Raw genomic sequence first — 25740 nt, 5'->3', positions numbered from 1 at the left:
AAGTGTGCTCTTCTAACAATGTTTTAAAGACTGCCCATTTATCTTCTACATTTTTCCCTTCAAAAATATCATCCCAATGTATTCATTTTAGATTAGTCCTCAGTTTATAAAACTGCCATTCCATTTGAGGCAGTTTTAAAAATGTATTGTTGGCTATTTTATCCCCCACAGATCCCACAGGTTAAGAACCTATGCTCTAGGGCAGGGGTCTCCAAACTCAGTCCTCAAGGGCTGCTAACAGGCCGGCTTTTATGGATATCCCTGTTTCAGCACAGGTGGCTCAATCAGTGACTCAGTCTTTGACATATCCATAAAAGATATCCATTAAAGCCGGCCTGTTGGCAGCCCTTGAGGACTGAGTTTGGGGACCCCTGCTCTATGGCCCAGCAGCCATCTCTCCCTCTCTTCCAGTGCATCTGGACAGGAGAGGTTTCTAGCTCCTCTCCTGCTCCCTCTGCTGCTTAGTGCACTGTAAATACTGTACTGGCCCACTCCTCCTGTGTTAATCACTAGTTCCCAGGGTAAGGAGGGGCAGTATTCACCAGCGCACGGGCATGAAGCAACTAACTAGAGCGGGAAGAAGGTCCTACCCACAGCTGTAATGCCCATGTTTAAAAACCTTATCCATGACATAAGATCTTAACCCATTTTGTATTATCTTTTATACAAAGTGAATTTATGTAGCAAGCTTGCATTGTTCTGGAACTTGCATCAAAAATGATGTAGTTGAATATATTATATACACACACACACACACACACACACACACACACACACACACACACACACACACACACACACACACACACACACACACACACACACACACACACACACACCAGTATCAGTTACAACACACGACAGTTGAGAACATTTTTAGAAAATTACAGTAGCAGCCATCTTATAAATTCCACCAAAATATTGTAAAACAATATTTTTCCAAAATAGAAGACTTGTTAGAAAATAAAGGAAATCTGCATAACAATTAATACAACTGGATAAAGGTAGTACAGTTTATGGAGTTAATAGAACTTCTAGTTTTAAAAAGAGTACCCAAGTTAATTGCTTGGTTCAAAAGTCAAAATTATCATACATTCTTTAAAAAATATTCATATTAAACAGATGTTAAAATAATAGTTTATCCTCAGACCAAGAAAGTTATGGTGATTTGTGTCAAAAACTTACAGTGTACAGCACATTCAGAGTCAAAACCTTTGTGCACTTCTTTAATCCTGCGCTGAATAAGCTGTATAATGCAGCAGGCATAAACTTATAGGGATCCATGTTAAAATGGGTAAGAAGCTAAAAGTGACGCACTGAGCGTTCATTTGCATCTCATTACCCAGAATCCCTGGCTGCAGTGGAAGCATTGTATGCCAAGAGATAATAGGGAAAGGCAGATTTGTGCACCTGTCTGAGACATGTGAATGTTCTCACAACCGGGATTTGTATTTGCTGTAACTTATTCTCATAAATTTACTTATTCCCATTCTGTAGAACAGTACAATGGGGCTCAGACTATAAAAATGTAACAAACCCAAACCGCTTTTTCATACTGCTACAGAAAGTAAGTAGCTCGCTGTTCCAAACATCCTACAGTCAACAAATATACTGTACAGGCAGTCCTCGGTTATCCAACGTAATCCGTTCTGGAAGTAGCGTTGGATAGTGAAACCGTTGTAAAGTGAGTCCCATGTTAATCAGTGGCGGTGAGCGTTGGATAACACATTCAGGCGTCGGATAAAGCATTCCGGCATCGAAAAGCGGCCCACAGGCTTGCATTGTAAAGCGTTGGATATGCCATTCGTTGTAAAGTGAAACGTTGGACAGCGAGGACTACCTGTACTGCATGAACATTGACAGATATTCAAGATGCAGTGCAACATTTAAGCTCCATTTACACGAGTTAAGGGGTCTGATGATCAAAAACTGCTTAGTAAATATGGCCCTAAATGTTAACATTGTTGTGCTATTTTTGGAGAATAATAGCTGGAGAGCTGACAATACAAAACGGTTTAATTCAATATGGTACATAAAGCCTAACTGGAAGCACTGAGATTATGTTTGAGCTGTAGGTCACAGTCACACGGTGTTCTGAAGAATTTGCATAACTGTCTTTTAAATTCAACGAGTAGATATTACAAAAAGTCGAACAAGAACTAAGGATTACAGGAAACACCGAGGACGCCAGTCATATTCTGCAAAGACGTTTTTTGTTTTGTTTTTACTAAACACTAAATATCGTGTTGCCCTAAATCTTTCAGAACCATATATGCTAAAAACAGATCTAGAAGTCTAGATAATCTTTACAGCAACAAAAATTACCAGTCATTTTTTTTTTGTGTTTCATGATCGAGGTGCTGACTTTATAACATAAGTGGAAATGGATAAACCTTAAACCCACTAACAAGTGGTTTGCTTTCTGTAATTAGGTACGTGAAATGGTCTTTATTTAGATGCCAGTGTACCCTTTAACACAGGGGTGCGCAAACTTATTTTGCTGCGCCCCCCCTGCCTTGCTCCCTCCGTTTCTGCGTGCCCCCCCCCCTACCTCGTGCGGCACTACCAAGGCAACCGTGACGTCACATGAAGAGCGCTGGACCTCTGCAACCAGCTGCGCCCCCCAGTTTGTGTACCGCTGTTTTAATAGATGCAAGTGTATCCTTTAATAGTGTACTAGTTTAATCCCAACAGCCAAGTATTTAGTGAATATTTTACCTGCTGAAATCCGTAAGTATACATCACTGTAAATAGGACACTGGAGAAATACGATCTTACTGTACATGTGCATCCCGGTAAAGACCCATTTACTGCCAATGCTATTCTTTGCTCATGTCCCTCTGGTACTAAAAGAGTTAAGCTGGTTACTGTATGTTTATCTTGGCAAAATGGAAGTAAATAAAGTTCAAAGAACACTGGGTTTCAAGTGACCTGCAGTGGATCAAATTATGTTGAGTTACCAAGTAGCAGCAGCTAAATGTCACACATGGATCTATTGTTAGCCGTGCTCTTGCAGCAAAAGTCATGATCTCACCCATCCTTCAAATCTTGTTGCCCTGGCTCTTTCTCCAGATGCAGCTCCATATGAACAAAAAACTTTAGTCAGGACACTCACCTGCGTACTTGTAAATCTGCAACGTCTGTAACCTTGAACATTCATGATTTATTATTAGTTTGTAAGGAATAGGGAAAAGACACATGCAAAACAAATGAATTATATGGAAGGGTAAGTGGACCTCTAGCCACTGCGTGTCTATACAGTATGTTCAGCATTCCTCAAGGGTTTCTGTGAAAAGCTTTGGTGCCATGATGTTCCACTGTCACACAACCTTGCTTGTTTCTTCATGTAGTATAATGGTTGATGTGGCATTCCTGTAAATGTTACTTATCACAGCGGTGCTCAAACTGGGGGGCGCAATCCCCAGGGGTGCGCGAGATTCATTGCGGGGGGGGGGGGGGGGGTGCGGGGTTTACAGAGGCCCCATGCGCTTCCCGAAGGCACTTCAATGAAGTGCCAGGGAAGCGGCGAAGGCCTCTGTAAACTGCACTTACCTTGCTTCTGTAGACGCATCGCCATGCCAACGCCATGTGACGTCGCGTGGCCATGGCAAAGTGACGTCATGACGCCGAAGGCAAGGTAAGAGGCGGGGGGCGCGTAGAGAGGGGAACAGCCGGCAAGGGGGCGCAGGGGAAAAAAGATTGCGCTCCCGTGACTTATCAGATCAATGTACGCTTCTTCAAAAATTAGACTTCTTAATGCAGTTCAAATGGCTGAGGTGCAAACAGAATCAAATGCTTTTTCATAATCTACAAATCCCAACATAATCTATGCATCATATTACTTTTGGAATTCCCTTTTTATACAGGTTGGATGTGGTCCATTGTATTATGTCCACTGCAAAATCCCACTTGTTCTCTATGCTGTACAAAGTCGAGAATCTGTTGCAGCCGATTGAGTGTCTTCATAAAAACCTTGCACGTGATTGGAAGTAGACCGATTGGTCTGTAGTTGTTGAGGTCTTCTTTGTCCGCTTTATAATGGATGAGGATAACTGTGTCATTGCTCCACTGTTCTGAAATGTTTCTTAAAGAAAATAGCAAAAAAGGAGAGAACACATAGTGCTTATCTAATCATCTTTGAAATCCGCAGTGCCCTGAACCTCTCTCCTTTTTTGCTGATTCTGGAGTTTTTTCATTGACAGGGGCTCCCCTGGACCAGGAGCACCGGTAACAGCAAGTATCTGTTAAATGATTGTATGGTGTGCAGCGTTAACGTTGTATTCACGATTTCTTAAAGAAAATAAACATGTACAGAATTTTGCAGGCACTTCTTTACTTCGTCTCCAGCTTCTTTCAAGATTTCAGTTGCAATTCGTTCTTCCACAGGGGCATTACCATTTGTCATTAATCTTATTGCCTTTGCCTCTTCTGGAACGACATATGGCTCATCATTTGGTGGTTTGTTCTTGCTCTTCATCTTCTTAATTATGGCCCCAGTTATCTGTGTTCTTGTACAATTTCCTCAACTCTTTTTGTTAAATAGATTTTGCTGATCCATCTTTTGAACGTGATGATTTGCTTCTACCCATTTAGAAGTTACGTCATCATCTTTTTGTAAACTTTTGTCATCTTCAATAGTCTTCAACACATGACCGTTACATGGTTTTTATAAGCTTGAGGTCCGTCTTGCACAGCTCTGTATATTCCATTTTTGTTTCTTGTGTCTTGGGATTGTTTCACTTCTTATAATTTTCTCAATAACTGCTTTGTCTCACCTGATCTTTTTTTCATCTTGTTTTTGTTAGAGATTCCATCAGGATTTTTCTGTGCTTTAAACAGCGATTTTCATAACTTTTTCATAATCGTTTGCTGAAGAATCCCCCATGCAGCATGACCAAGCTGAAGCGCTTTTATAGCTATAGTTTGGTACAAATTGTCTGCAGGTTATTTTTGAGACTCTAAAAGTTGATTGTCTTGGTTTCCTATTTAAATCAGTTTCCCTTTCTCCAACTTTGCATTAAAGCATTTTTTCTTCTTTTTTTCCGGTTTTAAATATATGCAGCATTTCATTATTTTATTTTTTTCACATAGATTTTTATAGAATTTTTTAGCATGGCATAAAATAGAACAAATTCAAAGAAAGAAAACAATATTTACATACAGAAAATAAACAAACACACAGTGGTAAACCATACAGACTCGGGAATTTGCAATTGGCCATATACTATATGTATGGATGCACAACGACAGTTTGGTTAGGCCAAATTTATAGATACAATATGTCCGGAATTACCCAAAGATATAACAACAATATTTTTGAACAATAATAAAAATAATAAGGGGGAAAGGGAAGAGAGGGGGGGGAAGGGGGCAGGCCACCGTCCATCCCATCTCCCAGAAGAGCCCGCCAGATCAGAGATCACTAGGACTTTTCCAAGTCCAACCCAGTCACCCTACACTAATTGATAAAATGTATCCTCATCTTAACTCAACTCTCGAACCAGGGATCCCACATTTTATAAAATTTGTCAGTGGAATGTGTCAGAAAGGCTGTTAACCTCTTCATTGTCATCACCTCATTTAATCTGTTTTCCACTGTCTGTCTGCATGGGGCAGCCTGCTTCTTCCAAGCTGCCGCAATCGCACATCTGGCCGCAGTCAGAATAAAAGAGATTAAACATTTCAAGTGGGGATTAATATCCTCCATAGGTTTGGCTTATACATAGACCAAAAAGTCTATAGGGACCAATAACTCTGTTATATCTCTAATCATATTTTGAATGGTAATCCAGAAATTTTTGACAGCAGTGCATGCCCACCAAATATGGACCATGTCCCCCTTCTGTCCACAACCCCTCCAACACAGATACGAGGTCTCCGGATAAATTAGATTCAACCTGCTTGGGGTGAGGTACCAACAATATAAAATCTTATAATGTTTTCTTTTATCGTAGTACATATGGAGGTTTTTGCTGTGAATTCCTGTATGTCTTCCCAGTCATCATGGTAAATATCCAGATGTAAATTCGCAGCCCACCTAAGCATATAACTGTGGTCTGGAGTATTACCCGATCCCTCGAAACCTAAATATATTTTCAAGATCAGACACTTCTGATAGATTCCCCTCCTACAGAGCATCTGAAAGTTCGTAAGTTCAGGGAAGAGAAAATTCAGAGAGACTGTGTGTATAAAATGTTTGATTTGGAGATATTTAAATAGGGGAGGTCTGGGGCTTCGAACTTGCTGCAGAGATCTTGGAAACTGAGAAGCTTTCCCTTACTTAAGAACTCTGCGATTGTGTTGATATGTTTGATTTTAAATTGGTCAAATAGTTTCAAATTACAACCTGGGGGAAAATTAGGGTTATTGAAAAGGGGGGGTAAATTAGGAAATATGTGAGGCCAACTTAAATTTCTCTTTCATTTTGTTCCAGACGTTCCATGTACACCTCATCTCCCAGATCAGCAATTCTTATACCCGACTCTCGTTTCCAAGGGGCCCAGAGTGACAATGGTAGAAAGAGTGTTTTTGAATAGTGGGACTCAATGGCAAACCAACAATACAATTTTGGGTCAGCAAGACAGACTACTTGTCTAAGCTGAGCAGACTGTTAATATTTCAGTATATCTGGAACTCCCAAGCCTCTCTTGCCCTTGAAGTCAACATGACTGACCTCGCCATCCTAGGTCTCGTATTTTGCCAGATAAACTGGAATGTTCTATTTTGCAAGTTTTTCAATTTCGATCCAGGACTCTGGATTCACAATGCTGCCTTACCGGCTGATGGCGGTTCCCTCGCTGTAGTGCTGAGGTTTGGGCCGGGATGTACCATTACCGCAACTTTGACAGGCTGGCAGGGTCTTCGCTTACCTCCACTGATTCAACTACGGTCACCCAACAATCAGGGCAAGCATGATCTGGACGCAATCTGGTAGCGCGCCACGGTAAGATGGCTACCGCGCCTCTGCCGCCACCCTGCAATCCCACCGGCCAACAGCTGATTTCACTTTGCAGCATTGGAGCGGGGACTCCAACCTAGCGATTCCCTTCTGCCTTGGCTCCTACCTCCTCGGCCACTCGGTTTTCCACTGTAGCCTTCTCCGAGGTGGGGCCGCTTCAGTCGCGCACGGCGCCCATAATGTACCTGCTAGAAGGCTCCGGGGACTCGGAAATCAGTTACCGTACCAATCAAACTTCTTGCAAAGACTTGATTCTGCTTCACTGCCAGTAAGTAGATCATACCTGGCTGTTTACAAATAGTCGAACTAGAGGGAGAGGGGGGGGGGAGGGAACCCTCGCTACTGCTGGCTGGATGTATGTGGAGTGGAGGTGCTACTATCAGGGGATAAACAGATAGGGTAACAACAAAAGAGCAAGAACCCCAAGGAGAGCACTCACACACTAGTGTATATAATCCGGTGTACCAAAGACCATGTGGTGATGGGGAGGAGTGAGTGAACTATAAAAATATAAATCTTTATTTGAGTCGTAACTCAGAACGATAAAATAGGGAAAACGCTGTTGGTCAAGTGAGATACTATTATGAGCCAGTATACAGCGAATTAAAATTGAACAAATGGACCAGAGTAGTGCTATCTAAACTCCTATATTAACCACTACTGATGTAGACAAATGCCTATATCAGTGTAGGCCCCACCATAGTATGTGGTAGGGGATGACACTGATGTCCTATGGTAAGGATGAGGCCAAATATTTGCTGATGTAGATAGTCACAGTGACTAGGTGACTAGCTATAAGCCTTATAGCGAATAAGCAGTGCGTATTAGTAGTTATCTTAACAGTACACTAGTAGTGTCTGTTAACATGTTTGATTCCCAATAATGGGGTACCGTATGTACACTGGCGACACACTTTATTCGAGCTCGGCTAGTCCCACGAATTCGGGTATACCCGGGTGTATTGAGGTTTGTGACTGTTTTCTGCCCGAGTGCATTGAGGTATTTTCCAGGCAGGGATTGAAGCATTTTATTCCCGCTGGCTGCAATACTGCACAGTATATATATATATACTGCATTACAATTCATGAATTTATGCCATCTGGTAGACACGCGAAGCATTGCAGCCTATTAAATCCTAATCATTATCATTTAACAGATCAGCCGCCCGTCAGCCAGGCATGAACCCAGGCTGGGAAGGCAAACGCAACGGGGCTTGTCAGAGGTGAGGAGCGGCCCATTCCAGGTATCTGCCAGGTACATACTGGGTATTTGCTCGAATAAAGTGTGTCGGTGCAGTAGGTGGTAATATAGGGTCCAGGCTCCTCGGTCCTAGTTATTGCCACCACAGTAAATGGTGTGATGGTGATCTACAGCAGGGACATGTGCAGATATCCACACAGGTAAGTATCAAGGTGAGTATCTGTACGGCCCAGTGATCAATAGGTCATAGATGTATCAATAATGACTCCATGATTGCACATACAGTGCCAGTTCACATGCATAGGGACCGTAAATTGCCCTGCCTGTATGGAGGCAGTATGGAATGCAGAATCAGTAGCTGCTGAACAGTGCACAAGTCGTGCCTGTTAACATGAATCGTATAGTCATGTGTGTTTGCATGAGGTGTAGAGTCAGTAGCTCCTACTACAGTGCACTAGTCGTGCCTGTAAACATGAACCCTGTAAACATGAATTATATAGTCATGTGTGCATCCATACAGTGTAGAGAGCAAGGTTGATAATGCTACTACAGTACACAAGTAGTGCCTGTTAACATGAACCATGGAGGAGTCACGGGATTCATACGTCTTGTGTACACGACCATACCTCTAATAACATGGCCGTGCACCGTCAGCTGGAGACCGGGTGCCCAAATGTAACAGCCAGGGGTGCGCTCGTGGTTTAGATAGCTATAAACAGAATATTTTAGTGGCAGAGCTCCATTTCGGAGCCTGCTGGGGATAGGAAGCGCTCCGACCGCAAGCGCAAGTCCCGCCCCTCTGACGCGATGACGTCATCAATCGCCGACGTACGTTTCGCTAGTACTGCTTTGTCAAGGCATGTTAACAGGCACTACTTGTGTACTGTAGTAGCATTATCAACCTTGCTCTCTACACTGTATGGATGCACACATGACTATATAATTCATGTTTACAGGCACGACTAGTGCACTGTAGTAGGAGCTACTGACTCTACACCTCATGCAAACACACATGACTATACGGTTCATGTTAACAGGCACGACTTGTGCACTGTTCAGCAGCTACGGACTCTGCATTCCATACTGCCTCCATACAGGCAGGGCAATTTACGGTCCCTATGCATGTGAACTGGCACTGTATGTGCAATCATGGAGTCATTATTGATACATCTATGACCTATTGATCACTGGGCCGTACAGATACTCACCTGTGTGGATATCTGCACATGTCCCTGCTGTAGATCACCATCACACCATTTACTGTGGTGGCAATAACTAGGACCGAGGAGCCTGGACCCTATATTACCACCTACATACGGTACCCCATTATTGGGAATCAAACATGTTAACAGACACTACTAGTGTACTGTTTAGATAACTACTAATACGCACTGCTTATTCGCTATAAGGCTTATAGCTAGTCACTGTGACTATCTACATCAGCAAATATTTGGCCTTATCCTTACCATAGGACATCAGTGTCATCCCCTACCAAATACTATGGTGGGGCCTACACTGACATAGGCATTTGTCTACATCAGTAGTGGTTAATATAGGAGTTTAGATAGCACATGGACTGCTACTCTGGTCCATTTGTTCAATTTTAATTCGCTGTATACTGGCTCATAATAGTATCTCACTTGACCCACAGCGTTTTCCCTATTTTATCGTTCTGAGTTACGACTCAAATAAAGATTTATATTTTTATAGTTCACTCACTCCTCCCCATCACCACATAGTCTTTGGTACACCGGATTATATACACTAGTGTGTGAGTGCTCTCCTTGGGGTTCTTGTTTACAAATAGTACAATCTGTTATTTTAACCTATAATCCTTCTCCGACTCCTGATATGAAAAATCTATTATTTAAAAAAAACGGTTTGAGATGCAAAATCCCACATGTGTTGCTCAACTGCCAATGCTTTATAAATCTTGGAAAAGGTTTTCCAATTCATAAAATGTAAAAAACAAAAAAACAAATACATACTGTACAGTATCTAGCAGAAATTCCACCAAATTAAAGCTTGAAAAGATTTTTCAAACAGATGCTACGTCGATGAGCTTAGGCACTTCTCTAAACAGGTGTTAGGCAACAAGCCAGTCTCCAACATAAGAAAAGCCTTCCCACCTACTTATCTTACTAAACGATACAGCTTACTGTACATACTCGGACACCAACCACCTTGAAAATTCAGACTCCTTTCTCAAACACAAAAAAATATTTTTGTTTTACAAACTAACTTTCTATGACTGGGGTGGCCAACGTCAGTCCTCAAAGGCCACCAACAGATTAGGTTTTAAGGATATCCCTGCCTCAGCACAGGTGGTTCAAGAAGTGGCTCAGTCATTGACAGAGACACCTGTGCTGAAGCAGGGATATCCTATATACAAATTTACATTTTATAAAAATGGTAGAGAAGAGGTTATATGAATTTAATACAGCCTCCGTCAACTATTTATTGGCTAGGGCTACCCATTTAATTATACTTCACATAACTGATATCTACTGTAACACAATGATATCTACCCAAATTGCAAATCACTAAACAAACTTGGCAATCAAATATTGCAGCTGATTACTTTGAATTTATTATCTATAATAGTCTATGGCTCGTTTTACATTCGAAACAGAATTGGAATGAGAGGCATTTCCATCATTTCTACCAACAATGTGTAAAAAGATGTGAAGTGCTGTGGAGAGGCATCTATCTATGCGGGTTACAGAATTGTCATCATTGTTTCTAGTGCATACAGATCTTGAGAAGTGCCCTCGTACAAGGGGAAGTGTTTTTTTTGCATCTGGCTACATATGATGTGCAATTTTAATGCAGTACCAGGCAGAGGAAAGCAGCTTGAAAAAATTGTACTGCGCATTATGAACACACACACACACACACACACACACACACACACACACACACACACACACACACACACACACACACACACACACACACACACACACACACACACACACACACACACGCGCACACACACACACAGGTTTGTATTTACTGGAATTAAATGGTGAATTAGATAACCTAAACAGAAAAATGTATGTATACTGTTGTTAATTCAAGGGACTATTTTGGTCATTTTATCTCCATATTAATTGTGAATATTAACTAGTAAGCTTTTCTGCCAGCTACATCATTGCTAAAAACAGGGGTGCCCAACTCCAGTCCTCAAAACTCTCCCCTCCTCCCCCACCCCCCACCAACAGGTCAGGTTTTTAGGATATCCCTGCTTACACACAGGTGGCTCAATCAGTGGCATTGAGCCACCTGTGCTGCAGCTAGGATATCCTTAAAACCTGACCTGTTGGTCTGTTGGTGGAGGAGGGGATGTCTTGATGACTGGAGTTGAGCACCCCTGGTCCAGAGACACATAGGGCATGACCCTCAGGTCAGGGCAGCCAACGGAAAGACATGACAATATTGAGAAATGACACTACAGCTTTTTATTGGTAATCCCCAAGAGTCATCACATGTAACAACTAAAATATATGTAGCCAGGTCACCTGATGGCTACTATTCTGCCATTGGGCTGGCAGTAAAACCTTGTACAGTCAGGGGGTGGGGGGGTGTATGAGAGGACCTCAGATTACCTCCGGGGGCCTTCACAGTACAGGTAAACTACATGTGGAGGAGGGAATGCTGCTTTAAGACATAGCTACTGAAGGAGATTGAGCATAAGCAATACAAATATACCTCTGCCTGACCGCTTGGAGCAACCCCATGCATTTCAAATTAAAACCTTGGTTGAAGAACATAACCATTTAATAAACAGATCTACTGTATTTCCCATAAACTGGCAGTTTCTGGCAGATTAGATGGTTCAACCAAATACAATGTAGTTACCAATACACCTTTCCACAGTTTCATTTCATTGCATTAGAAAAACTAATAGGATTTCAAAATGCCTACCCTACAAAAAGGATTACAGCACCTGTAATCTGGGGATGTCTTACAGCTGAAATAATCACTACTTTCTTGGAGAACTTTCTAATTTACACATCACATGTAACAACTAAAATATATGTAGCCAGGTCACCTGATGGCTACTACCAGTATTCTGCCATTGGGCTGGCAGTAAACCCTTGTACAATCAGGTTGCCAGTAGTTGATATGGGGTTTTCCCCCTCCGAGGAGCTGCATTTGAGTGACAGCGGGAGGCGGTGACATCAGGCCTGGGCATGACCAATCATGAGCCAGACCAGGTGCCCTCCTCCTGGCAGTACTTAAGGCAGGACCGCCCTAAATTTGGAGGTTGTCCTTCCTCACTGAGGAAGGCAGGTCGCACAGTGGAAAGGCTGAGATTGGGCCTTCTCCCGTCCTCATCCCTACGGGGGAGAGTGAGTGTGGACCATACCTCTGCTAGGGAGGTGTGGAAGAGCTATGATGGCTGCGGTTGCCCTTGGCCTGTAGTGACGGTCCAGGGACCATCATCCAGTGATAGCTGAGAGTACTGCATCGGGCAGAACCTGCCTTGTTCCTGTAACTGTACAGAAGAGTAATAAACCTGTTCCTATTATACCTCCTGCCTGGGGGGGGGAGGGGGAGAGAGAGGTAATAAGTTCTACCGTGGGAGATCACCTTCAGCTCCTGGAGCCTACGGCAGATGGAGGTGCTGCACTGCTAAAGATATCTGTGGGGTATGAACCCCAGAAGCCTGGTCCTGTGTCCCCACTACCACCGGGCGACTCAGCCCTCCTGTTACCAGCAGGTATATGCACCAGGCAACCCGTAATGTCAAATCTCCCACCATGTGGGGTAAACACGGTTGCATATAAACAAGATTAGATACCAAAATAAGCCACTTACAGTATCATTGGAGGGAACAGAACCCTCTCACCCTGGGGCAAACTGAGCACTTACTTTTCTGTGTCTTCTTTCTGCAGCAGCCAATTGTGCCGTCATTCTCTCTTGCATCTTTCTGCAGTGAGACATTACCGCTTCCAAAATGGTGAGGGGGTTGCTACAGATTGGCTTCTTTTCTTTGTCAAGAGCACCTGCTTCATAATCTCGCTGAAGAGCCAGGAATGGATCGCCAAGGTTAAACCTTCCATATCTTTCTTGTACAAAAACCTCCTTCCTTCGTGCCTAAAAAAAGGGCGGAAAAAAAAAAGGTTGTGAGGAGTTTAATTTAAAAAAAAAAAAAAAAGACAGGCAAAGGAATAAAACCTTCAAATACTGAATCTATGCAATGCAAAAATAAAACTAAAAACTAAACAGAATACTTCATTCTCGATGTTCCAACATAGGGTCCGATTTAACATATTCCGAAGCAACCGATAATTTCTCATTGATATGCTCAATTAATTGTTTAGATAGTGGACCTGCTTAAGCTTGGAGTGTCACCATGTAAATAAAGTTATACTGTATATATTTTTTTTTAATAAGTGACACCCTTCTCCCTTTTATGCCATGGTTGTCTATGTAAGAGTTAAGACGGTCAAAATGAAATAATCATTCTACAGATTGTGTTTTTTAATTACTGTAAATTTGATTGCAAGCTTTGCTTTATCTATTTTTTTGAAAGTCAAAATTGCATTATTGCATATATTTCTAAATGCCTTGCTCCATACATTTTGTGATACCTAGAATCACTGCTGTAAAGCTTTTCACCGCAGTCCTTTTTTGCAGCAATGCCATTAAAATACAGTACCTTACCAAGACAAAAACTATTAGAATACAGTTTTAATATGGTTATGTACAACTAAGCTGAATGACCAAGGTAATGTATATACCATCCATAAGACAATTTATAAAAGATACACAAGTTGGTAATAAAATCAGATGACCAAATGCAGCTAATGTATTTTTGTACACAAATGTACATTGCCATGATCCAACCTCTCCTGTGTTATTCTGCAGCTGAAACTCTAATGCATGCCCTAATCCCCTCCTGTCTGTATTATTGTAACATACCTAAAAGACCCACAACTTTATTCTTTAATTCTCTGCAATCTGTCCAAAGCACTTCAGTTAAAATCCTTTCACTTTATCCTAGTACAGTTCCTGCTCACCACCTCAAATTCTTCTTCTGGCTCCCCATCAAGTTCCTGATCACCTACCATGTTCTCCTCAACATAAAGGTTCTCCACTCGTCAGCTCCACCCTACACATCAACGTACATTTTATGTTACAGTAGGTCCCGGCTCGTCTCCTGAGCGCTGCTCATAACTGCCTCGTTTTCACCTCTAATACCTCTACTGCACTCTCTTGCCTTCCCTACCCACCGTTAAGTCAAACCTATGTAAAAAAAAAAACTTTGGAATGAAGAATTTCAATACCTTGGACTCGTGGCTACTGTTCCGCACACAGTTGCACTTAGCAACCATTGTGGTCAAGCACTGTCATCGACTTACTAAAATTCTTGAGACGGAATCAAATATCTAATCAGACACTTCCACAAATTCCATCAGTTTCCATTTTAACAAAACGTCTCCAATATCCCTTATTCTTTTGTTTTCCCATTACAAGTTGAAAGTCTTAATGTCATTTTTAATTAATTATAATATACTTTGATTTCTATAGCAGGTAAGATCTTTGCAACACTTTCCTGTTTGTGATAATTTGTTGCCATTGTAGCCAGCAGTTTGAGCTGTAAACCGTAGTTAATGTTACCTTAGTAATATCAGGATACATTGTACTTGCTGAGTTACACTGACTGAAGGATTGATTGAAACAAAGGTGGCCGTTAGGCACACAATCAGGATTTTTACAGATTTCTAACAGGAGCACCAAACGATTGCCACTTTAGGAATAATGTAGAATTATACATCGTCACATGCTTTATATGTGTAGCCATGTATTCTTTTTACCAGCGCAGGCAGCGCATAACATGTTGTTTGCTGAATGTACAGTACTAATGCAAAGTAACTTGAAATGTTTTTATTGTAAAACACACACTTAACATTTTAATATCAATTTCGCTCTTAAAGCTTATTTATATGTGTACCAGGTTTTCTAACATTTTTGTAACATTAAATGGAACAATAGGTTACAAAGAGTTGCACGTATTAAAGCTGCAGTTCAGCCTTTTTTTTTTTTTTAATTTTTTTTTTTACTTCAATAGTTTCATGTGGGCAATCTCTACTTACCTAAAGAACTGCATAGCTGCAGATCAATTCGTTCTCCATGTATTGATCGGCGAAATTTGGTGACATCATTAGAGCTGGCATATGTTTTTCTTCTGCTTCTGTCCCTCAGTGGAAGCTCATGAATATTCATGAGCACTCCTGCACTGACATGTGCTAGAGGGAGGGCAGGGCTGACAAAGGGGTGTGCCAGGGCTTGTGACAGGACATGAAGGGGCAGTGCCTTAGCAAATTGTTGTTAAAATAGAATACAAGAAAATTGGTCTTTCAAAGTTGTTGTTTTTTAAAACAGAAAATGCTAAAAGTATTTTTTCTTACTACAGAACTGATTTATTAAAAAAAAACACACATGCAGGATATTGACTGCAGCTTTAAAGCAGCAATACTACTTCTCCTTTTTTATTATTTTTATATGTAAAGCATGTGACAATGTATAATTCTACATTCTTATCTAAGCTGGCAATCGTTTAGTGTGCCTAACAAAATGTCTGCCTTTCAGTTCCAAGCAATCCTTCAGTCAGTGTAACGGAGCAGCTACAATGTACTGTATCTTTACATTACTAAGGTAACTTTATACAGTTTACAGCTGGAACTGCTGGGAACATTGGCAACAAATTATCTAACAGTGAACGTGTTGCAAAGATCTGTCATTGCTTAGGAGGTGGAATAAAAACTGCTATAAAAAGCAAAGGTTACTTTAAAACTCATTAAAATGGCATTAAAGAGGTAATCCAAGCATTCCATTTTTTTTGTGATTTTAAAATTCTTTTATAGGATCAAAGCAGGGGTTCTCTGAAGCTGGACCTCGTTAATTTTAGCTCCGGGAGCCCCCAGAGATAGTTACCTCTGAATTAGCTGCCACTAGCAGATCTCCTCGGTTGCCAAGGGTCACGTAATGGCCGCTGTTCAAAGATTTTTACATCCTGCGGGCCAATAGGAAGCCAAGACATTATCGTTGCGGCTTCCTATTGGCCCATGTGACATGGGAGCTTTAAACTTTAAAGCTCTGCTTGCTCAGCTGGAGCAGCTACTGCCGGCACCAGCTTCGGCGGTAAGTATCTCTAGAAGCAGGGGTCTCCGCAGATTACATTAATAGGGTTCAGATGCAGAGACCCCCTGCTTCCCGTTTCTATATATATATATAAAAAAGTGTAGCAATGAATACAACAAAAACAGTCACTTATCTAATACTACAGAACTGATATATTTATATAATTTCACATGTTTTGCCGCTTTAAAGAGCATTCGTAGGTTCATTTACAGTTTTATTTATTTTAATAACAGTGTTCACCATACAAATTATTCCATTGGTAAGGAGAACATAGATGAATGGTGAGAAATGATGGTATTGCGTTTAATAGTTTCATTTGGCGTTGACTGAAAGGGCCTGATGTTGGTATTCCAGCAGTTGGACAAAGGCAGGTCATTTTCTAAACAACCTTGCTATGCTTGTCTACTGTATCTATTTTTCCCCTGGCCCATTTAACAGCTGTCATAAAAATTCCCTAACAATAGACCATGAGATGTGTAACCTTTTCACATTTTGTAATGTACTGTACTGCCATGCTAACAGCCACAAAGAAAAACAGAGGCGGGGATTTTTCCCATAATCAGATATACATATGCCTGGGCACAAGAGCGAGACATTATTTAAACTGAACCTGAGTGGTCATGAGATGCATTATTGTGCATTTATTTACCAGTCCGGAACATAATGGGACTTGTCAGCCATGTACAGTTACTTACTGCTGCCTTAAATAATACGCACGTGCCTTTTAGACAACATTTGCCAAGACTATTTCCTGAACATGCAGGCATTCGGCCTCCTGCACACAGCAGGAATACACCACGGGACGGAGAGTAAATGTAGTCATGTTGATAGACATTGTACGATGCAGACAAAATGGATGTGCAGTGTTATGAAGTGGAAATTGTGTGTGAATGCATCACTGGCTCCACTGACATGGATTAGTGTACACATACTGAGGGGAGTCATGTGCAAAGCATGGTGTGCAAACATGTACTTGGATTTCCAGTGTTATAACCACTCCAGCCCTGTTACCCATGGAAACCACGCGAAGTATTGTTGGAGCTACGTGAATTGACTCAAGGGGAAAGTTTCTGTAAGTAAGAAACCAAAAACTTTGCTTTAAGATATAGACACACACACACACACACACACTAACTTGTGGTACTGATTGTATTCATTACTTGTGGTACATTATTGCATTCAAACCTGTCAAACAGTATAAACTTGTTAAAAAAAAAAAATTCATGACACGTGAATGTTGTCTATACACCAAATCAAAAGATAACTAGAAAAATACAAAACACACGCACTCTGAGTGGCACGCACATAAGCAGTTGGTAGTATGACGTACATAAGTGGCTTAGTCTTCTTTCCCAATCCTCAATCAAAAGAAAAAAATATGCTCAGCATAACATGAAAAAAAAGCACCTGAAAACCACGCTTGTGCATAATGTATGTGCACTGCAGCAATCTCAAAGAAAAATCCAACTAGTAAAAAGTAAGTACAGATTGGCCCTCCTTGTCACAGATTCAGCATGCAGAATTCAGCATCACATTACACTCTTTAGACTGAAGGTCAAGTTGTGTTCTATTTCAATAAGCATATGTATAATAAATAGAACCTCTAGATAAAATTATGACACATGGCATAACCTGTAACGCACTTAACAGTGAATTAACCTGTCAACACCTCTGAGGAAACTTTTATGCTGCACTGTGCAGTATGAACTAAAAAAAAAAGTTACGAAATTAAAACGTGTACAATGATGTTATTACTTTGACTAAAAATGAAGAACTGGAAATGTAAAATTTTCATTTATTTGAATGGAGGTTGCGATGTGCTAATCGTAGCATGAATAATTAAATTGTTAGTTGCAATCTTTAACAAAGTTGCGTTTAGCCCTGTTAGACTGAACTATTCTATTTATTACAAAATATAGCCAAAATTCTATTTTTAATTGTGTAGTATGAAGGGGGAAAAGCATGAATGGTCTTGTGTACTTTCAGCGCAAATGCATACTGCCTGGATATATTTAGTAACGGAGATGCATGTCCTGCTGAAATCCCAGATGTGATTACTTTCTGCCTAATGAAGAACTAAAGAAATGCATACAAAATGTAGATTGGGTTTTTAGTAGTGTGCTTTAATTGGTCAGCTGGAGGAGACTACGGCCCAAAGCTACAAACAGTGCCAAGCCAAGTGAATAGAACGAGTACCAACTGAACACTGTATTACACGGTTTCTTACATTCGGGCTTAAGTGGCATGTGTTATAAGGGACCTCAATGGAGATGTGCAAAGGGTTCAGGAAGGGTATACAAATGCTGTTGCTGCAGCTAGATGTACATATATGAAAATATTGAACTTCAATTTAGGTGGGGAGAGAAAAGCACATGGGTGTTGTCAACAAAAACATTCCTTGCATTACAGGATTTACTAACCCACCTCACCACAACAGACGTCAGGAGTTTTGGTTGCTTTATCTCTCGGGAAAGCTAACTGCTAAGTGCAGAAGTGCAGTACAGTACATGCATTGTGTTCTTTACAGTCCCTTAATCCTGCATGTGTTTTAGATGTTTAAATCAAGTATTGGAGTTATACAAATAACCATCATCTGTTCTATTAGAATGGAGACAGTAACTTAGAACAGTGTTTTTCAACAGGGGTTTCTAGGAAACCTTGGGTTTCCTGGGCATCCCTAACGGGTTCCCTGCAATTTTCAGGTCATTTGAAAATTGTACCAAATACAAAAGAATTTACCATGTATCTGATCTCAGACACACTAATAGAAAGGGTTGGGGTTCCTTACAATGCATCTGATCTCAGGACACACTATTAGACAGGGTTGGAGTTCCACAGAACTTCACAATATAATTATAGGTTTCCTAAACAAAAAATTTTGTTTGTGTGCCAAGCACGCGCATTTTAATTGAAACTTCTTCGTCTTTTGTCACTGTTTTGTCACAGAAATTGTATTTGTGCTGGTCATTTTTTTAATTAAAAATCAAAACACAATTTCAGTGACAAAACGCAAAGAAGTTTGACTAGAACATGCGTGCTCGGCACACATCCTGTTTTAGCTATTGGCACTTCTATATTAATACCAACTGCAAATTCCTTGTGTGTGTTTGCTGTGTGTGACTGCATATGTGTGTGACTGCACTTTGTTTTTAAAAGTTTTTATTTTCCATTCATTTGAAAAAGTTTTCTTCATGTCAGAGGTCCCTGCAGCGCAATATATTAGCACATATCAATAACACATGCCAGCAGCAGTGTGTCAAGTGTGTGTGTGCGTGTGTTAGTGTGTGTCAGTGTGTCTGTTTGGGGAGGGGGGGGGGAGAATCTCATGCAGGCTCTTCCAGCAGTGTAGTCTGTAGAAGCCGGTGGCGAGTCTGCGAGAGAGGGGTGGGGAGGATCTTACACAGGATCTCCCAGCAATGCAGTCTGGAGAAGCCGTGGCGCATCACTAGGGAGGGGGGGGGGGGTTGTTCGGCACATCACTCAATGTGGTGTGTGTCCTCTCTGGTGACTGTCGGCGGCACACTCATGGTGGAGTGGTGGGGGGGGGGGTGGGGCGGGGGCGTGTGTGTGTCTCCAGCGCTTCCTCCTCTCCGGTGACTTCTCCTGGTAGAAGCTGGCAACACTGACTGCCTCTTTTGACGACGTCATTTCTGTCACCAGTGACTTCTGTCTCCATCAACTCCATTCAATGCCAAGCAATTTTGCTCATGTGGTAGGTGCCGCTAAAGAAGTTTCACTTCAAAAAAAGATTGTCAATCACCGACTTTGAAGGATGCTGCATACAGTACATGATGCAGATTTTATAAATGAATAAAAAGGTGCAGCCCCAGTTAGGAACACTTTAAAGTTACAATTTTGTTAAAAGCACTCAATTATCTTAAACCTTCTGATGATTCGTTTTGTATCCGTTAAACACAATTCTACAAACAAAAGTATAATGTATTTTATATGCTCTGGATTTTTATAACATAGCAAACAAGGAATGATATAAAATCAGTAAAAGTGTCACCAAGCCCCTTCTTCTGGCCCGTTCCCAGGATCATTTTGATCTCTGGTGCTTCCCTTACCCCTAGGAGCCCCGAAACGTTATGTTGCCCCCCCTATTCCCCTGTTTTATCCCACTCCCCTCCTTGGTTTCCCTTACCTCCCTGTTTTGCATATTACACGCAGTATGTTATCTGGATACCATTTGTGGTTTGACTATATAGACTAGAATAGCATCATTGTCCATTGCATATTGTTTGCCAGATCTGTATTTATTTTTGATAGTAACATTTATTTTTTTGCATACCATCTAGTGTCATTTTCACACATTTTTCTATTTGAGTGCTGGGAAGTCTTTCTTAGTTTCTTATTGTTAATATATAGGGAATCAGGGTTCCTCTTTTGTTCCCGTGCACCACACTAACATTTATTAAGTAATTATTTCTATTGAGGTGCTGTTAATACCATATACTATATTGTGTTTGCCAAAACAGATTTATTTCGGAGATTCCCTTTACTTTAAGTTGAAATGGTTTTCCATATCATACTACTTCATGTACCGCATAAAAAGCATTTGCATTGCCACTAATGTGTATAGTAGGACATTAAATGAATATATATATATATATATATATATATATATATATATATATATACATACATATATACAGTATATATATATTATTTTGCAAAGAGTACTGTACTTAGTTTTCCTCAAACTTTTTGGGAAGGACTTCCTTTTAAGGTTTATTTATTTTTTGTTAACGCCTCCACACATTGATATCTTCTACATTTAGTGTTCATTACATTCCATGCAATGTGAAGTGCTAAATTGATCATTAAATGTATTTGTGAGTTGGCCCTATTTTCGATCAGGTACATTTTATCACACGAGAGACTACTGTAGACAATACATGAATTGTGTGCATCACCAAAAGAATTGTACCAAGAACTACTTTTAATTCCTCCATTTCCTCTAAAGCACCTTGTGAGGATCAACAGTGCTAGCAAAACGATGCTAGTAATGGATCCAACTCATTCCAAAACAATCTCCCAATGGGTCAGATGGAAGCACAGTGTCCATGTCAATGATATATTTAACCTATGAGATCAACAACCACCCACTTCAGCAATTACTTTTTTATGCGTAACTTAAGTGCCTATTTGGGAATTGCTGACATTCATTTTTAGCATGTGCACAGCTCCCTGGGTTACTGCACATATGCACAGCAATTCCCATTTCTGTCACCATTGCAACATACAGTATGAATAGGTGGCGCCATACTGATCTTCTGTGTTGAAGCAAAACGTATAGATTTAAGGAACCACATTAAACATGTATGCAAAATACAAACAGATTAAAATAAATTGACTTTCAAAATAAGCTTTGTGTCTCAGTCACGATGTAATGTCCCCCAAGCCAGTCCTTGAAGAATTTGTGTAGCATACATTTCAATGAACTTCAGTGCATTGAATGGATGAGAAGTCTACTGTATGTGGTTACTGTTCTGTCTGTAGGAAATGCATCTACTTACAATACTATAAAGGGTGAAGTCAGTAAAATGATATTCTTCAGTATTCACAGTAAGAATGTCATAGACAACATTTAACTAGCTGGTAACTACAGATGTAGAAGTCGGCATGGTTCCATCAACTAACAACCATTTACATATGTAGCCGAGTACCCGACCCTGCCTCCGGTGCGGGGGGAGCTGTCAAGTAGTTGGCCGGAGCTCCGCACGATTGGGAGTGTGGGGGTGGCCATTTTGTTAATCGCGCAATGCGTCGAGGCGCGCATGCGCAGTGTGAGGAATGTGGTGGCCATCTTAGGACGGCTCCGCAGACACAGCCGCAGGACTACAAGTCCCAAAATCCCTAGAGGGATGGACTGTGCACATGGGACTGTACCAGCCAATGGGATGCGAGCACTGGGAGGAACAGGATATCCTCAGCGCGTGGAAAGCCCGCAAGGCAGTTCGGACGGAGGAGGCAAAAAAGAAGAAGGTAGTGTTCAGGGAGCAGTGCTTCCTGGCCTAGGCCTAGATCTTGCCCCTAGGCCCCAGTTATGCCCTAAGCCATAGTAGAGCAGTGTTATAGGGAAGCCCCAGATAGGGACTCTTCCCTTTATTGTTATTCCTGCACCTGTCACTGGACGGTTACGCGGTGCCCTGCGGCCGGGGACCAAGTCACAGGATCCAGAGACATTGTGTATAACACCAATGGAGACAACGAAGCCTGTTACATCTGTAATTAACAAACAAAACAATAAAATAGTGCAACATCCTTGCTCTGTTATTATTAAAGCTTTGGTTAAATTACGTTGTAGCACCCAACAGAAAAGTGAATACCCTCGTTAACAAAAAGTAAAGCAGATTTATGGCATACCTTCCCTTTCAGAAAAATATGATGCTGGGTCAGTCAGCCAAAGGGGAAAGCCAAGTAGATAAGAGAAAAATGGGCATTTCAACCCAGACGGAAGTTTCAATCCTAATCATCAGCCTCTTAAGACAAGAAGCAGTTCCACACACATGCATTATGTACAACAATAATTCAACTTCATTTCCATCTACGACACTATACACTTTGAAAGGGGCTTTCAAACTCAGGTCACTTAAAGTAACTTAATGGAGCTAATTTCACGATTTAAATGAAATCATGTTTACAGCAACCATTCGGTTGCTTTGGAAAGGAAGTGGTGGAGCAGAGGCGAGAGCACTTAACCTGTATAGATTTTAGCTCAACACACTGGGACGTCTTACAAAATAAAGTATCAAATCCGTATCCGGTTACCAAGATAAAATCAAAAAGAAACTTTAAAAATTACTTTCTTTTTGGACGACCGATGCCTTTTTTTTGTTCTTTGAATTTGTTTTTGTTTTTTTAAAGCCTTGATTTAATCTATTTAAACATGTTACACTGGCCAGTGGCTGTACCTTTAAAATCTTCTTGGTGACAGGGCTAATCTACTGGTGTAAAACAGGCTTTATGGTTTAGCAACATAAAAAAAACATCCGACTGACAAAAGACTATGGCATGCAAGACAGCAGACAGGCTGTCAAGGTCCTCACAGATGGTTATGTCAGGAGCATATTAAACCAGACCTCAGTGGGAAAAACAAGGCAGCTATGGCACTACTAACCCATACTGTACTCTACAGCAAAAAAGGGATCTGCATTGCAGGGACTACCTAGATTCACAAATCTGAGTTTCCACAGCCTGCTTAACACCGTAAATCCAAAGCAAGAGTTAAAACAGTGCACGAAAGATAGACTGTAAAGAAGAAACATTTCTGTGAGCAGCAATACCATTTACCAGATCTCCATATTTGGATTTGGATTGACTGTCTGCATGCCTCTGGATAAACATAAGAGATTGTACAGTGCAGATGACAAGAGTGAATGCAATGGACCAGGAGCGATGTTACCGTGAAATGTTCTAACAGAAGGGCATTTTACACTGGCATTAAAGATGAACCCTTGAATCAGAAACCACACATTGATCTTTGAAGTTTAAGAACATTCATTAAAATTAAATGCCGCAGAATGAAAGCTGCCACAATTTAATGTTTCAGAACGCTACAAATTTGTACATACGGCTGAAGTAGTGGCTCAGCGAGTATATTGTAGGCAGTCACTCAGAATACAGTGACACCGACTTTGATGCAGGGAAGCCTGGTTCAAATACCAGTGTCAGCTCCTTGCGACTGAGTGAAATCACTATCTCCCTGTGCCTTAAAAACACACTCTCAGTATTCCACGTAAACAAAAGTTTTTTTAAAATAGAAAATGTGCCAAATAATTATAATGGTTATTTTATTCTTAAAATGGTCAAAAACAAACAGCTAAGCCCCCACTACTGCCAGGTTCACTTTGATCATATGTGTTTATACCCTAAAAAAACACTGACAATAGTGTATCATTTATAAGATATGCAAATGAAATCAAATTATGCAGTTTAGTGTGAGTTAAAGGGCAAAAACAAATGAGACAATTATACATTTTGATGAGAAAATTGTATTTAAATTAATTGTTTAGTGAAGGCATGCCAATATGTAATCACATTACCTTGTTAGTAAGCTAAAACAATGCATAATTTGTTTAATTTGCTTTTTGATTCTGACAACATAACAAAATGTGTACCAATCAAACTCACTTCATACATTTTTTACTACAATTACAAGAAATTGAAACGATAATCTATAAATGGAAAGAACGTTTCTAACCCTGGGATTACTTTACAAATATCACACACTGTGTTTTATGAAGTGAGCACCAGCTCCTGTATGTATTAATAACTTATCTTGCTTACCACTGAGCTAAAAGGAAACATATCCCCAAATGTCAGTGGATTAACAGTGACTACTTGTGAAGCCGCAGTGGCCTCCTGGGCTCTTTGTTACGTGTAATTATATCAAGTAGTAAGATTTACTGTGTTCAAAAGTCCACATGTTGGTCTTTCCTATTCCAAATGACTACTGACTATACCGTACAAATATTAATGACCATTAGGCTGCGCTTTTAGTGCCGGCGACAGCGACGGTGACGTCACGCTGCGGTCGCTGGAAAAATAAAATTGACTTGACTTCCAGCGGCCGCGACCAAGCCGTCACGTGCGCTTGTAGTAAGCGCGACGTGACGGAGCGACGGCTTGGTCGCGGTCGCTGGAAGTCAAGTCAATTTTATTTGTTACATTTGTTTTGAAGCGACATCGTGTCGCTGTCGCCGGCACTATAAGCGCAGCCTTAGTTACAGCTGTGCGTCCTATAGTACAAGTGTACAAATAATTAGTAATAAACTGCTGAATTAACAGGTCATATTCCAAATATTTTGTAAGGATAAGTAGTGCACTGGCTAGACCAACAGAGGTATTTGAGGTATGGACCTCACCAATTAATAATAAGTGGACTATAATGGTTTTTTTAAATTATTATTATTTTCTTGAATAGTTGCATCAATAATCATCACACCTCAAAATAAAACACACCATTATTTTTCATGCTTTCATTAATAAATACCCAATACATTACGGAATGTTATTAATCTATAGTAGTATCGTGAAAGGAAAAAGTTAAAGAAGATATGGAGGTCAATGAGATCAAATCCAATACTTACATTACAATATTAAGGATCTACAAAAAAAATTCTAAGAACAACTTCACAGTTTGAAATGTCACCGAAAAATTGGTAATGGCAAAATAAATGCCAAGCCACCTGTTAAGAGGTTAACCAATGCTTTGAAACGTAGAGGTTTCCAGTGTGAAAGAACCACACTCCTACTTTATTTACCATGAGTGTACAGTATTTGTTTCTGTTTAAAAAGCATTAGTTCACTGTACCAACCAAACTCTGTACCCTCACCTGAAAAAAATCTTGTCATTATGCCAAAAAAATTAGGTTCGTCAAAAATTAGCACCTTGTATGCTAAAACAAATTGATGGACATGGT

General features: G+C 40.6%; 1 protein-coding gene across 1 annotated transcript in view; it reads right to left on the bottom strand.

Annotated features, from left to right (window-relative positions):
* CTTNBP2 (cortactin binding protein 2) overlaps window positions 1-25740 on the bottom strand; it is a 144700-nt gene that overhangs the window by 67567 nt on the left and 51393 nt on the right. Inside the window, 1 exon segment of the mRNA XM_075599965.1 lies at window positions 13037-13261. Coding sequence (XP_075456080.1) covers window positions 13037-13261 — 225 coding nt within the window.

The sequence above is a fragment of the Ascaphus truei genome, chromosome 5, assembly GCF_040206685.1.
Source record: "Ascaphus truei isolate aAscTru1 chromosome 5, aAscTru1.hap1, whole genome shotgun sequence".
Classification (NCBI taxonomy): Eukaryota; Metazoa; Chordata; class Amphibia; order Anura; family Ascaphidae; genus Ascaphus; species Ascaphus truei.
The sequence above is the reverse complement of the archived record's forward strand: the minus strand, read 5'-3'. Positions and strand labels throughout refer to the sequence as shown.